Here is a 12056-nt window from a genome sequence, read left to right on the forward strand (position 1 = left end):
TGAATGGTTTAGTATACAACTACGAACTGTATACTGGCAGAATTAACCAAAATGAACATCTTCCTGACATAGGAGCCAGTGGAAATGTTGTGATAAGGCTAGTAAGTGTAATAGCCAAGTACAAAAATAATAAAATATTTTTTTACAACTGGTTTTGTAGTTTAGATCTGGAAATGAAACTGGCAGAAAGAGGAATCTACAACCTAGGCACTGTTCGTTCCAATCGTCCAAGGGAATGTGTGTTCGACCCTGACAAGAAAATGAAGTGATCTGGAAAAGGTGCAACAGATGAAAGACAGTGTTCCATGGGAGATATGCAGTATTCTGCTGTAAAGTGGCGTGACAACAAATTTGTAACATTCCTCAGCAATTTTGTGGGAGAAAATTCAATGACTGAAGCAGAAATATTTGACAAGAAGTTGAAGAAGTCAGTCAAGGTGTCTTGTCCCAAGCCAGTAGTAGAGTGTAATCAGTTCATAGGAGGTGTAGATCTTGTGGATTCAGTTCTAGCATTGTATAGGATCCAGATACGTTCCAAAAAATGGTATCACAGAATATTTTTTCATATTCTAGACCTGATTATAGTGAATGCTTGGTTTCTTTACAGAAGAGATGCACTATCAAGTGGAATGCATTGGAAAAGCATGCTTGCTTTAGCAGAGTTCAAGAAGGTCATAGGTAGATGTTTGTTGTTCCAGGGGAAAAGTGAGGCAAGAAAGCAAGAAAAACCTAAAAGTAATTCCATTGAGAGAGCCTACATGGCGAAGAAGAAGAAAGGACCAACAGCTGCACTGCCTGGAAAAGATATGCGGCTAGATGGCATAGGACATTTGCCTCTTATGGATGTCAAAGGAAGGTGCAAAGTTCCATCATGCAATGGAATTGTAGGAATGAAGTGTTGAAATGCAAGGTGCATTTATGTTCCACTGCAAATAATAACTGTTTGCTGAAATTTCACACTCAGTGATGAAATGAGATATCGAATTGTTAAATAATATGACAAAATATTGGACTCTGACCACAATCTATTGGTTATGACCTGTAGATTAAAACTGAAGAAACTGCAAAAAGGTGGGAATTTAAGGAGATGGGACCTGGATAAACTAAAAGAACCAGAGGTTGTACAGAGATTCAGGGAGAGCATAAGGGAGCAATTGACAGGAATGGGGGAAATAAATACAGTAGAAGAAGAATGGGTAGCTTTGAGGGATGAAGTAGTGAAGGCAGCAGAGGATCAAGTAGGTAAAAAACGAGGGCTAGTAGAAATCCTTGGGTAACAGAAGAAATATTGAATTTAATTGATGAAAGGAGAAAATATAAAAATGCAGTAAGAGAAACAGGCAAAAAGGAATACAAACGTCTCAAAAATGAGATCGACAGGAAGTGCAAAATGGCTAAGCAGGGATGGCTAGAGGACAAATGTAAGGATGTAGAGGCCTATCTCACTAGGGGTAAGATAGATACCGCCTACAGGAAAATTAAAGAGACCTTTGGAGATAAGAGAACGACTTGTATGAATATCAAGAGCTCAGGTGGAAACCCAGTTCTAAGCAAAGAAGGGAAAGCAGAAAGGTGGAAGGAGTATATAGAGGGTCTATACAAGGGCGATGTACTTGAGGACAATATTATGGAAATGGAAGAGGATGTAGATGAAGATGAAATGGGAGATACGATACTGCGTGAAGAGTTTGACAGAGCACTGAAAGACCTGAGTCGAAACAAGGCCCCCGGAGTAGACAATATTCCATTGGAACTACTGACGGCCGTGGGAGAGCCAGTCCTGACAAAACTCTACCATCTGGTGAGCAAGATGCATGAAACAGGCGAAATACCCTCAGACTTCAAGAAGAATATAATAATTCCAATCCCAAAGAAAGCAGGTGTTGACAGATGTGAAAATTACTGAACTATCAGCTTAATAAGTCACAGCTGCAAAATACTAACACGAATTCTTTACAGACGAATGGAAAAACTAGTAGAAGCCAACCTCGGGGAAGATCAGTTTGGATTCCGTAGAAACACTGGAACACGTGAGGCAATACTGACCTTACGACTTATCTTAGAAGAAAGATTAAGGAAAGGCAAACCTACGTTTCTAGCATTTGTAGACTTAGAGAAAGCTTTTGACAATGTTGACTGGAATACTCTCTTTCAAATTCTAAAGGTGGCAGGGGTAAAATACAGGGAGCGAAAGGCTATTTACAATTTGTACAGAAACCAGATGGCAGTTATAAGAGTCGAGGGACATGAAAGGGAAGCAGTGGTTGGGAAGGGAGTAAGACAGGGTTGTAGCCTCTCCCCGATGTTGTTCAATCTGTATATTGAGCAAGCAGTAAAGGAAACAAAAGAAAAATTCGGAGTAGGTATTAAAATTCATGGAGAAGAAATAAAAACTTTGAGGTTCGCCGATGACATTGTAATTCTGTCAGAGACAGCAAAGGACTTGGAAGAGCAGTTGAATGGAATGGACAGTGTCTTGAAAGGAGGATATAAGATGAACATCAACAAAAGCAAAACAAGGATAATGGAATGTAGTCTAATTAAGTCGGGTGATGCTGAGGGAATTAGATTAGGAAATGAGGCACTTAAAGTAGTAAAGGAGTTTTGCTATTTGGGGAGCAAAATAACTGATGATGGTCGAAGTAGAGAGGATATAAAATGTAGGCTGGCAATGGCAAGGAAAGAGTTTCTGAAGAAGAGAAATTTGTTAACATCCAGTATTGATTTAAGTGTCAGGAAGTCATTTCTGAAAGTATTCGTATGGAGTGTAGCCATTTATGGAAGTGAAACATGGACGATAAATAGTTTGGACAAGAAGAGAATAGAAGCTTTCGAAATGTGGTGCTACAGAAGAATGCTGAAGATTAGATGGGTAGATCACATAACTAATGAGGAAGTATTGAATAGGATTGGGGAGAAGAGAAGTTTGTGGCACAACTTGACCAGAAGAAGGGATCGGTTGGTAGGACATGTTCTGAGGCATCAAGGGATCACCAATTTAGTATTGGAGGGCAGCGTGGAGGGTAAAAATCGTAGAGGGAGACCAAGAGATGAATACACTAAGCAGATTCAGAAGGATGTAGGTTGCAGTAGGTACTGGGAGATGAAAAAGCTTGCACAGGATAGAGTAGCATGGAGAGCTGCATCAAACCAGTCTCAGGACTGAAGACCACAACAACAACAACATGACAAAATATTTAAAAAAAAAACAGAAAAGTAACAGTTGTTCACCTAAAACTATTCGTAAATGTATGTAGAATCACAATTGTGCATCTTTCCTAAGTCATTTTATACATGTACGTAAATAAAAATGTTGTGAGTCTTCTGGGAAGTGTGTTGACATACACATGGTGTTGCCATATGGCAACAAACTAAAATATTGACTAAATCAAAATTACATCAAAATTTCTATGTTTAACCTATTATACAAGTGTGTCAGACTGTACCCCAGATATGTTTTTCATTTGAAACTGGTTTCCTAAAAACAAAAATCATGCAGTAGAGGGTCAATAGTGTTTTGACCGAATTACTAGGTCGAGTAGGTCACATGTAGCAACAATTTCTTAATGTGAAAAGTATCAAGACGTACTACACTTCGGAGTGCTCATTAAACGAATGGTTTACACATAAAGGTCGATTCACGTTGGATGTCTACGGGACGGAACGGTAGGCGAAGTCACCATCTAGTTCAGTGCCGCATGGCGAAGGTGTACTGTAAGGTACCATCTGTGAAACTGAAATTCGGAACAGCGTATTTAAATCAAGGAACCAGAAATGACAGAGCCTATTAATGACCAAAACAAACTTCATGAGAGATGTCCTACACAAAGATTATATGGTGAATGTTCCACATTGCTGAGAAGTGGGAGAATGGGAAAAGTGACATCGACACATTTAAAATCGTCGACATCAAAGCGCTAGAGGAAATACGTACCTCAAAAGAAAGCAAACAATGTTTAGAACACAACATGTAAAGACTTATTACCTTACCTAATCTGTTTTATTTTATTTCAAGGTCCCAATTAACCAAAAAAACACCTATATTTTTATCCTACAAAAGATCTGACCTTTTTTACTGTTAGAGAAAGATTTTTGAATGAAAATTGTTTCATGTATTTGTGTTGCTATTTTTGCATATTGTTGGCTTTTTCGTTGTTCTGATATTTTACAGCTTACACAATTCTTCGTTTTCAGACATTTGGCCTTTCTTTTGTAGAAAAGGTGGAAAAACACCCACACGAAATTGTGCAAATCCTTCTGGAACTTTCGCACAGTGTCATGGAAACAAAGCAAACAACAAGATGCAGATTAAGAAGACACAAAAGCACAAAATTTACCTCTACAATACGCGTGATCGCAGCAAGAATTGCTTTGGTTCCGATGTTAGCAAACGACGACACAGTTTCTTCACCGATGTCAACGTTAAAACTTACTTCCCGAGAATCCTTGAGGTTTTTACGTTTATACTGGCGTTTCAGTCCCGTTCCGTTCCGTTCTGTTGAGAGCCTGTGTGAACTCCACAATTTAAAATGTAAGTGGCATGTTTTTTTTCCATTTCATCACTTTCCGTGCCGTGTAATTAGATTATACATACAGGGCGTTAGAGATATAAGTGCAACTGTTGTGATCATTGGTATCTTAATAAGTACTCACTGCAGTATGTTAGTCGTTTTTTTTCTCTGCGTCTTACAGTTTTCCCGCAAACACGTAGCATAATATACTACCTGATGTTTTCTGCACGATAGTAACTGCGCCACTAAGTGGATGACGCTGGTCAGTATAGACTAACTGTTTTGCTACCGCGTTTCCACACTTCAAATACCTGATCTGCTGCCCAGGATAAAATATGCATTAATGGTCAATACTTGGAAGTACTAACTAACGGAAAAGCATACTATTCCTAATAGTTACAATTGTTAGTCTGCAAATGAAGTAAATACTGATGTAATGTTGTTCAGCACACTGTCTTCAGTCATCAGTTAATATACAGGTTGGTCAGAAAATGTGTGAATGCTTGTAGGGATGTTACAGGGCAGGTTGTACTGAGACATAAATGTTAAGAAAGAAATTCGATACGTTGCTCCGTTTCCGAGTTATTTAGCATAGAATTTAGCCAATCGGGGCGTCGCGCTCTCACACTCAAGCGGCCTGCCAGGGGCGTTGTTGCCCAACGAGTGCTTTGTCTCGTTAGCTGAAACTTGAATTTACGCGCGCGACGATCTGATTGGCTAACTTCAATGCTAAATAACTTGGAAACGGCGCAACGTATCGAATTTTTTCTTGTAACATTCATATCTCAGTACAACCTGCCCTGCAACATCCCTACAAGCGTTTCAGACATTTTCTGACCATACTGTATATGCACTTAAACAGCTCACACCCCGTGTAATATACCAATGTAACAGGTAACAGAATATTAATTTAAAGCAATATTTTAAAAAAAACTCCATTTTCAGTCTTGCAGGATGACTGATAAGAAGCAGTATTGTCACAAGCTCGTTTCGAAGTATTGCTCAGCTAGTCCGTTTGATTTAATTTTTTACTTATAATTACTTGGCGTTATGTTTTCCATACGTATAATTATATTCAAAGCTCATGTCCTGAATCGAAACTCCAATCTTTTCTTCCTACAATAAAAGCAGTGATGTAAGCAGCAGAATTCATGCTGCTCTCGAGTTCCTCCCGGTCCAAAACAGGAATGACGAAAAATAAAATAGCTCCTGAAACAACACGGGGCAACGGATTCGGAATAACGAGATGTTCGTTAATAAAGAAATAATAATTTTAATAAAAATTTCAAAAATTTGATCAAAACTGAAGGCGATTCTATAGCATACCACCTCCATTAGGATAAGGCCTGGTAAAGCACTATGGTGTCCAAATCATTCTTCGAGTTGATGACAGCTTTTCTTTTTTAGTTCAGTAATACCATTTAGTGGACTCGATCCACGCAGGTGGAAGCCGGGAAGCTTCCTCCCAACACCGGAAGTGTTTAAACTCAGGAGAGTCTTCCTGGAGCCACTCTGTAGCAATTCTGGACGTGTGGGGTGTCGCATTGTCGTGCCGGAATTGCCCAAGTCCGTAGGAATGCACAATGGACATGAATAGATGCAGGTGATAGGACAGAATGCTTACGCACTTGTCACCTTTCAGAGTGACACCTAGACTATTAAGGGTACCACACCACTCAAACCGCACACGCCCCACGCCATTACACAGCCTCCAGTAGCTTCAACAGTCCCCTGCTGACGTGCAGCGTCCATGGGTTCATGAGGTTGTCCCCATACCCGTAAACGTCCATCCACTCGATACAATTTGAAACGAGACTCTCCAACCAGGCAACATGTTTCCAGCCATCAACAGTCCAATGTCGGTGTTGACGGGCCCAGAAGAGACGTAAAGCTTTGTTTCGTGCAGTCATTAAGGGTACACGGGTGGGCCTTCGGCTCCGAAAGCCCATATCGATTATGTTTCTTTGAATGGTTCAAATGGCTCTGAGCACTATGGGACTTAAACATCTGAGGTCATCAGTCCCCTAGAACTAAGAACTACTTAAAACTAACTAACCTAACGACATCACACACATCCATGCCCGAGGCAGGATTCGAACCTGCGGCCGTAGCGGTCGCGCGGTTCCAGACTGAAGCGCCTAGAACCGCTCGGCCACAACGGCCGGCCTTTTGAATGCTGACACTTGTTGATGGCCGAGCATTGAAATCTGGAGCAGTTTGCGGAAGGGTGTAACCTCCCCACCGAAATTTTAAAAGAAATGTAATGACAATACTTAATACAAATGGGAGCCGAGTGTAACCTCCCCACAAAAATTTGAAAGAAAGAAACACGACAATATTTAATTATGAATGCTAATGGACATTGCGCTAATTGTAACCTCGCCCACAATGAGAGGTATTGAAAATGGCAACAAAAATGTGAAATTCGCAATCTGACTCAAATATAAATTCTTCACAAAATTTAAAGTCCGTTCAGTGACAAGAAAATACAATTAAACCGAAATATCGGTCTTTGGCCCTGTGTAAAACAATCAGAATTAAAGTCTTACCTCAGAATAAATGGATGTCACATATCTGCTCTTGTTGTTGCGCACCGCTTGGAGGAACTGCATTGCAAATAATAATATTCTCTTTTTTTTGTGATTCTAGTGAAATTTTTCTTCAAAAGAAGTGGAATGAAATGGGAAGTGCAACGAGATCTTTAGTTCAATAAAAAATTAAATTTTTGAGAAAATGCTTTTGAAATAAAAATTATTATTGGGGAACTTGTTGGAGAATAATTACAATAAATAAAATTTTTACATTATCTAATGATTATATTAATTAATAGTATACCTTATTCACCATCTTGACCAGTGTTGCCGACCGCTCTCCATGACGACTATTGGCGTACTGCACTGCACGACTACTACTAGAGTACTGCTCTCAACTAGACAGAGCTACAGACTCGCAACGACTGACTGACCGACTACTGCTCTGCATAGCGACAACTAACTAACTGCTCGCAACACTCGCGCGGTCAAGCGCATACTCTCTGGTCACAGATGCTACAATGCCTCGCCATCGCTGCTATGTTACATACGTGTTTCATAACCCTCCACTGGGGGGGCAAAAATTTGGCAGCGATGGTGAGTCATTTGGACTTGCCAAGCGCGGCAAAATTTTTCTTTAATTAACAAAATTCTTCAACTTACAGAATATTTAAACGTTGTGCACACGCACTAAGTACAAAATATATCAGACAGAGACAAAATGTGAATACAAAACATAGTAGCAAATCAGAAAAATGTATATACAAATTTTTTTGGCAGATAACAAAGTGCACAGGCACTGAAAAAATTCTTTAGCATATTCAGAACAAATAAACAGACTGGCAAAATATTATGTTGACAAGTGACATAAGTGTACTCGCATTGGAGTTCAGCGAATCGAAAAATGTATAACCTATGAACATAAATGATGTTACCAAAAAATTTTTTTCTTTATGTGACAAGAATCAGGATAGGAAAGGGAAGGATTGCATCATGGTTGTAGCACTTTAGATTGCACACAGCTGCTCTGAAAGTCCATATCTTTCCACAGAAGTACAACACCAAGTGACACAACTTGAAGTTCTTTTCCCATCAGAATTTATCAGTGTAGCCAAGACACTGAACTGTCGTAGTAATGTTCCATGTTTTCATTTTGGCAGTACCTTACGTACACCAAACAGTGGGACCATAATAATGTCTTCATCGCTCACGGTGGTGGACAGCATGTCGTGTCAACACCACGCTCTTACAAGGCACACCAACGTAGAATTAGTGCAAAACCAAATATAGTGCTCCATGATCACTAGGATAAACAGGACAAATGGACATTGCAATAATTCAGGGTAGTTAGCTCATGAGGTGAAGGACATTATGTCACATACCATTGACAATTACAGTCTTCATTAGTAGTTTGCGGCATTCATAGCTCAGTTATTGAACATTTCTGTACCAAGTATGCAGTATTACAGAAAAATGTTCATTAATTGTTTTACATAGAATCAGTAGCCTTCTTTTCCTGGTTACAAAGCATTATGAAATAATCGCATTCTTTTTTGTCACAGAGTATAATTAAGAATCATTAACCTTCTCCTAATTACAGTTAATTAATCATTTGTCATTCCAATAATAATCATTAGCCTTTTCCTAATTACAGTTAATTAATCATTTGTCGTTAATTAATCATTTGTCTAATTACAGTTAATTAATCATTTGTCTAATTACAGTTAATCAATCATTTGTCGTTAATTAATCATTTGTCATTCTAATATAGTAAGAATCATTAGTCTTCTCCTAATTACAAAGCATTATTAAACAGTACCATAGTTAATTAATTATGTGTCATTCCAATCTATTAAGAATCACTAGCTGGCATCATGGGTAATCGTATTACAATAAACAGTGGCGGTCCTTGGCCAGTTACCAAGTATATTTAGTATGACAGAATAATGTTCATCAGAAGTCTTAGTTGAAAAGGAGAGTCAATTATTGGCCTAGCATTAACATAATACATTGAGTGATACAAATTATTGGCACTCATTGGCCATTAACCAAAACATGAAAACTCAACATGGGAAAAAAGGGGCTAATTAATGGCATAATTAATAACAATTCTTCAAGTGACATTAATTATTGGCACTCAGTGGCCAGCAAGTATTGAATAGAATCATCATTCAGTATTATTCAGATTATTACGAAGTCATTATTAAAAATCAGTTAATTACAGTCAAATCATTAGTAATCACAGGCATTATAAGTAGTATCATTACAATAAACAGTGGCAGTTATTAGCTAGTGACAAAGCATTATCTTAAATATATACTTTTTTTTTGTCTCATTAAGAAGTCATTACTGAAGCGACATACTATTCAGAGCTAATCAGTATTATTCAGAATTATCATAAACTAGTGACATTATGTGGGACTGGTAATACATTTTTTTTGGTAGCAATGCATTGCGTTGGGATCGATAATTAATTGCTGAGGCATAACACTATTTGCTTTGACCTATTGCTGCAAATGAGGATAGGTAACGTCATTCGTCATGAGTCAGCTGTAGCAAGATTATGTAACAAGGCAGTACATGTGATCACATTTATAAACGATAGACACAAATGGGTAAAAATATAAAAATACAAGTACTAGAACAGGTATAATAAGTAACAGGTTTAGTAAGTATCATGAAAAACTTCTCCTGGAAAAAATACAAAATGGATTATTGACCTGAAAGAAGAAACGCATACTATGCTGAAAAGTAGTGAACTTCGAATTAACAGGTAGTGAAATGTGTATAAAATGTGTTCCATAGCTGTCCTTTCCAAAACTTTCCGTCATCCTACTATGCAATATAACACCTGCTGTCAAAGCAAACTGCAACAAATACTTAAATAACTACATAGCATAAATATAAAACTCCAACATTATCCTCATCTGTAAAGAAAAAACTTCATTATCAATACCATCATAACTTCACTATTATCATCACCTGTAAAGAAAAACTTCATTATTCATAATACCATTTCCTTCGTCATTATTCATCAGTATTCATTATCATCTGCAAAAAAATCACTTCATTACTCATTACATAAGTATTCCTTATCTCTAGCATATTTCATCACTAAAACTAAGATGTGTAGTTCTCTCTGACAGCCTGCATCAATCACCTTGTATTCTGAAAGAAAAAATTAGTTAAGACTGCTATTCTGTGATGAGTATAGTATATTCTTGTTAATGTTTGTTAATCCTGATCCATTTACTCTTCCTCATAAAGTTATTGCATCTCCTTTCGTTTATTCCGTAGGTGAAATTCCCATTTATGTTAAATTTATTTCTTAGAATCATCATTCCTTTCTGAAATTGATAAACAAAGATTAATGTCCTGCATTTAAATCATATACCCACTAGATAATGACTGGTTTATGGTAACATAATTAACCCTACAGCATAACATGACAGAAAACGTAATATGTCAAAAACATTGACAGTGTTCAAATGCAAAAATATACACAGAATAATACAATGCAGCAGCAAAAAAAATGTGAAACAGTCACGATGTTGAGATGTCATAAGGCAAAAAAAAATGTCAAAGTCGACTGGTGTGTGTTATATCTTAACTATTTCATAGTGCATACAAACAAAACTGGAGTACAATCATATACACAAAAAAAAGTGGAAAATGTGCACGGTCTGATGTGTAACGACAAGAAAGGCGACCTGCTAACCTTACCTTGCCGGGCACTTGCCAAGAAAAAATACGATAATCATCAGTAATTAGTCACGTGAAATAATTGCATTAGTAAATGGCATCATAGTGTGTTGAATCATACAGTGGTTTCACTCAATAAACGGTTTAATGGTTGAGATATGGTGATTGCCTTTCGATTTTCTGGTTCTCAAAGTTTCGACGTGTACAACATTGGGGTGAGGAATGCTGCGAATCCGATATGGACCTGCGTATAGAAGTTCAAATTTACTGCACTTACCTTTTAATTTACTGGATAAATAGTGTGTACGTACTAGTATCTTCTGTCCAACGTGAAAGTCACGGCGTGTACAAACCTGTTTTTGCTGTCTTCTCCGGCGCTCTGCGGCACGTTTGATGTTGTTCAGCGCAATGTCAATTATTTCGTGGTGTCGTAATCGACGAGATGTAGGAAATGTTATTAATTCTTTAATTTTGTTTGGTGGTTCAACGTTTTTCAGTATAACAGACGGAGATAGCATAGTGGATTCATTTGGTATGGAATTAATTACGTCTTGGAATGAGAGTATGTGTGTATCCCAATCAATATGTCTTTTGTGGCAGTATATTCGGCACAGCTTACCAATTTCTTTCATTAATCTTTCACAAGGGTTCGAAGAAGCGTGGTACTTGGATATATAGATCGGAGAAATGTTTCTAGCTCGTAACATGCGTGTCCATACGCTACTACGAAATTGAGATCCATTGTCAGAAATTACTTTCATCACATGCCCTACATGAAATAGAAAATGTTTCACAAATGCTTTCGAAACAGTTTTAGCAGTAGCTTTGCGTAATGGAGTGAAAGTAACAAATTTTGAAGTGAGCTCAACAGCGACAAAAATGTAGCAAAAACCTCTGTTAGTTCTCGGAATCGGACCAAAAATATCTACTGCGGCCATGTGTCTTAATTTAACAGGTATAATGGGATATAATGGAGGAATATGTGAAGTGGTGTCTGATTTAGCTTTCTGGCAAATTTTACAAGACGCTAAAACTCGTCGTATACGTTTCTCCATGTTGGCAAAATAACAGTTCTGTCTCAGTATAAGAAAACATTTTCGTGCTCCGTAATGTGCGTAACTTAAATGAGTGTACCAAATTAATTTGTTGACCAGTTCGTCAGGAATGCATAATAACCAATTGTTGCTGTCAGGATGAGAGCGGCGAAACAGAATGTCATTGCGCACTGTGTAGTGGTTCCTAATCGTAACATTATTCTTATCTTGCCAAAGCTGTTTAATTTCTTTCCACACGTTGTCTTTATTTTGCTCTT

General features: G+C 37.8%; 1 protein-coding gene across 1 annotated transcript; it reads left to right on the plus strand.

Annotated features, from left to right (window-relative positions):
• Positions 1 to 314: 314 nt before the first annotated feature.
• Positions 315 to 902, plus strand: LOC124614839 (piggyBac transposable element-derived protein 4-like). The gene has a single exon (XM_047142981.1). It carries the CDS (start codon positions 315 to 317, stop codon positions 900 to 902), a length of 588 nt encoding a protein of 195 aa, XP_046998937.1.
• Positions 903 to 12056: the final 11154 nt, after the last annotated feature.

The sequence above is a fragment of the Schistocerca americana genome, chromosome 1, assembly GCF_021461395.2.
Source record: "Schistocerca americana isolate TAMUIC-IGC-003095 chromosome 1, iqSchAmer2.1, whole genome shotgun sequence".
Classification (NCBI taxonomy): domain Eukaryota; kingdom Metazoa; phylum Arthropoda; class Insecta; order Orthoptera; family Acrididae; genus Schistocerca; species Schistocerca americana.

Bases quoted from the DNA above. Each gene is read 5' to 3' on its own strand.
- LOC124614839 (XM_047142981.1), top strand. From the start codon at position 315: ATGCAGTATTCTGCTGTAAAGTGGCGTGACAACAAATTTGTAACATTC.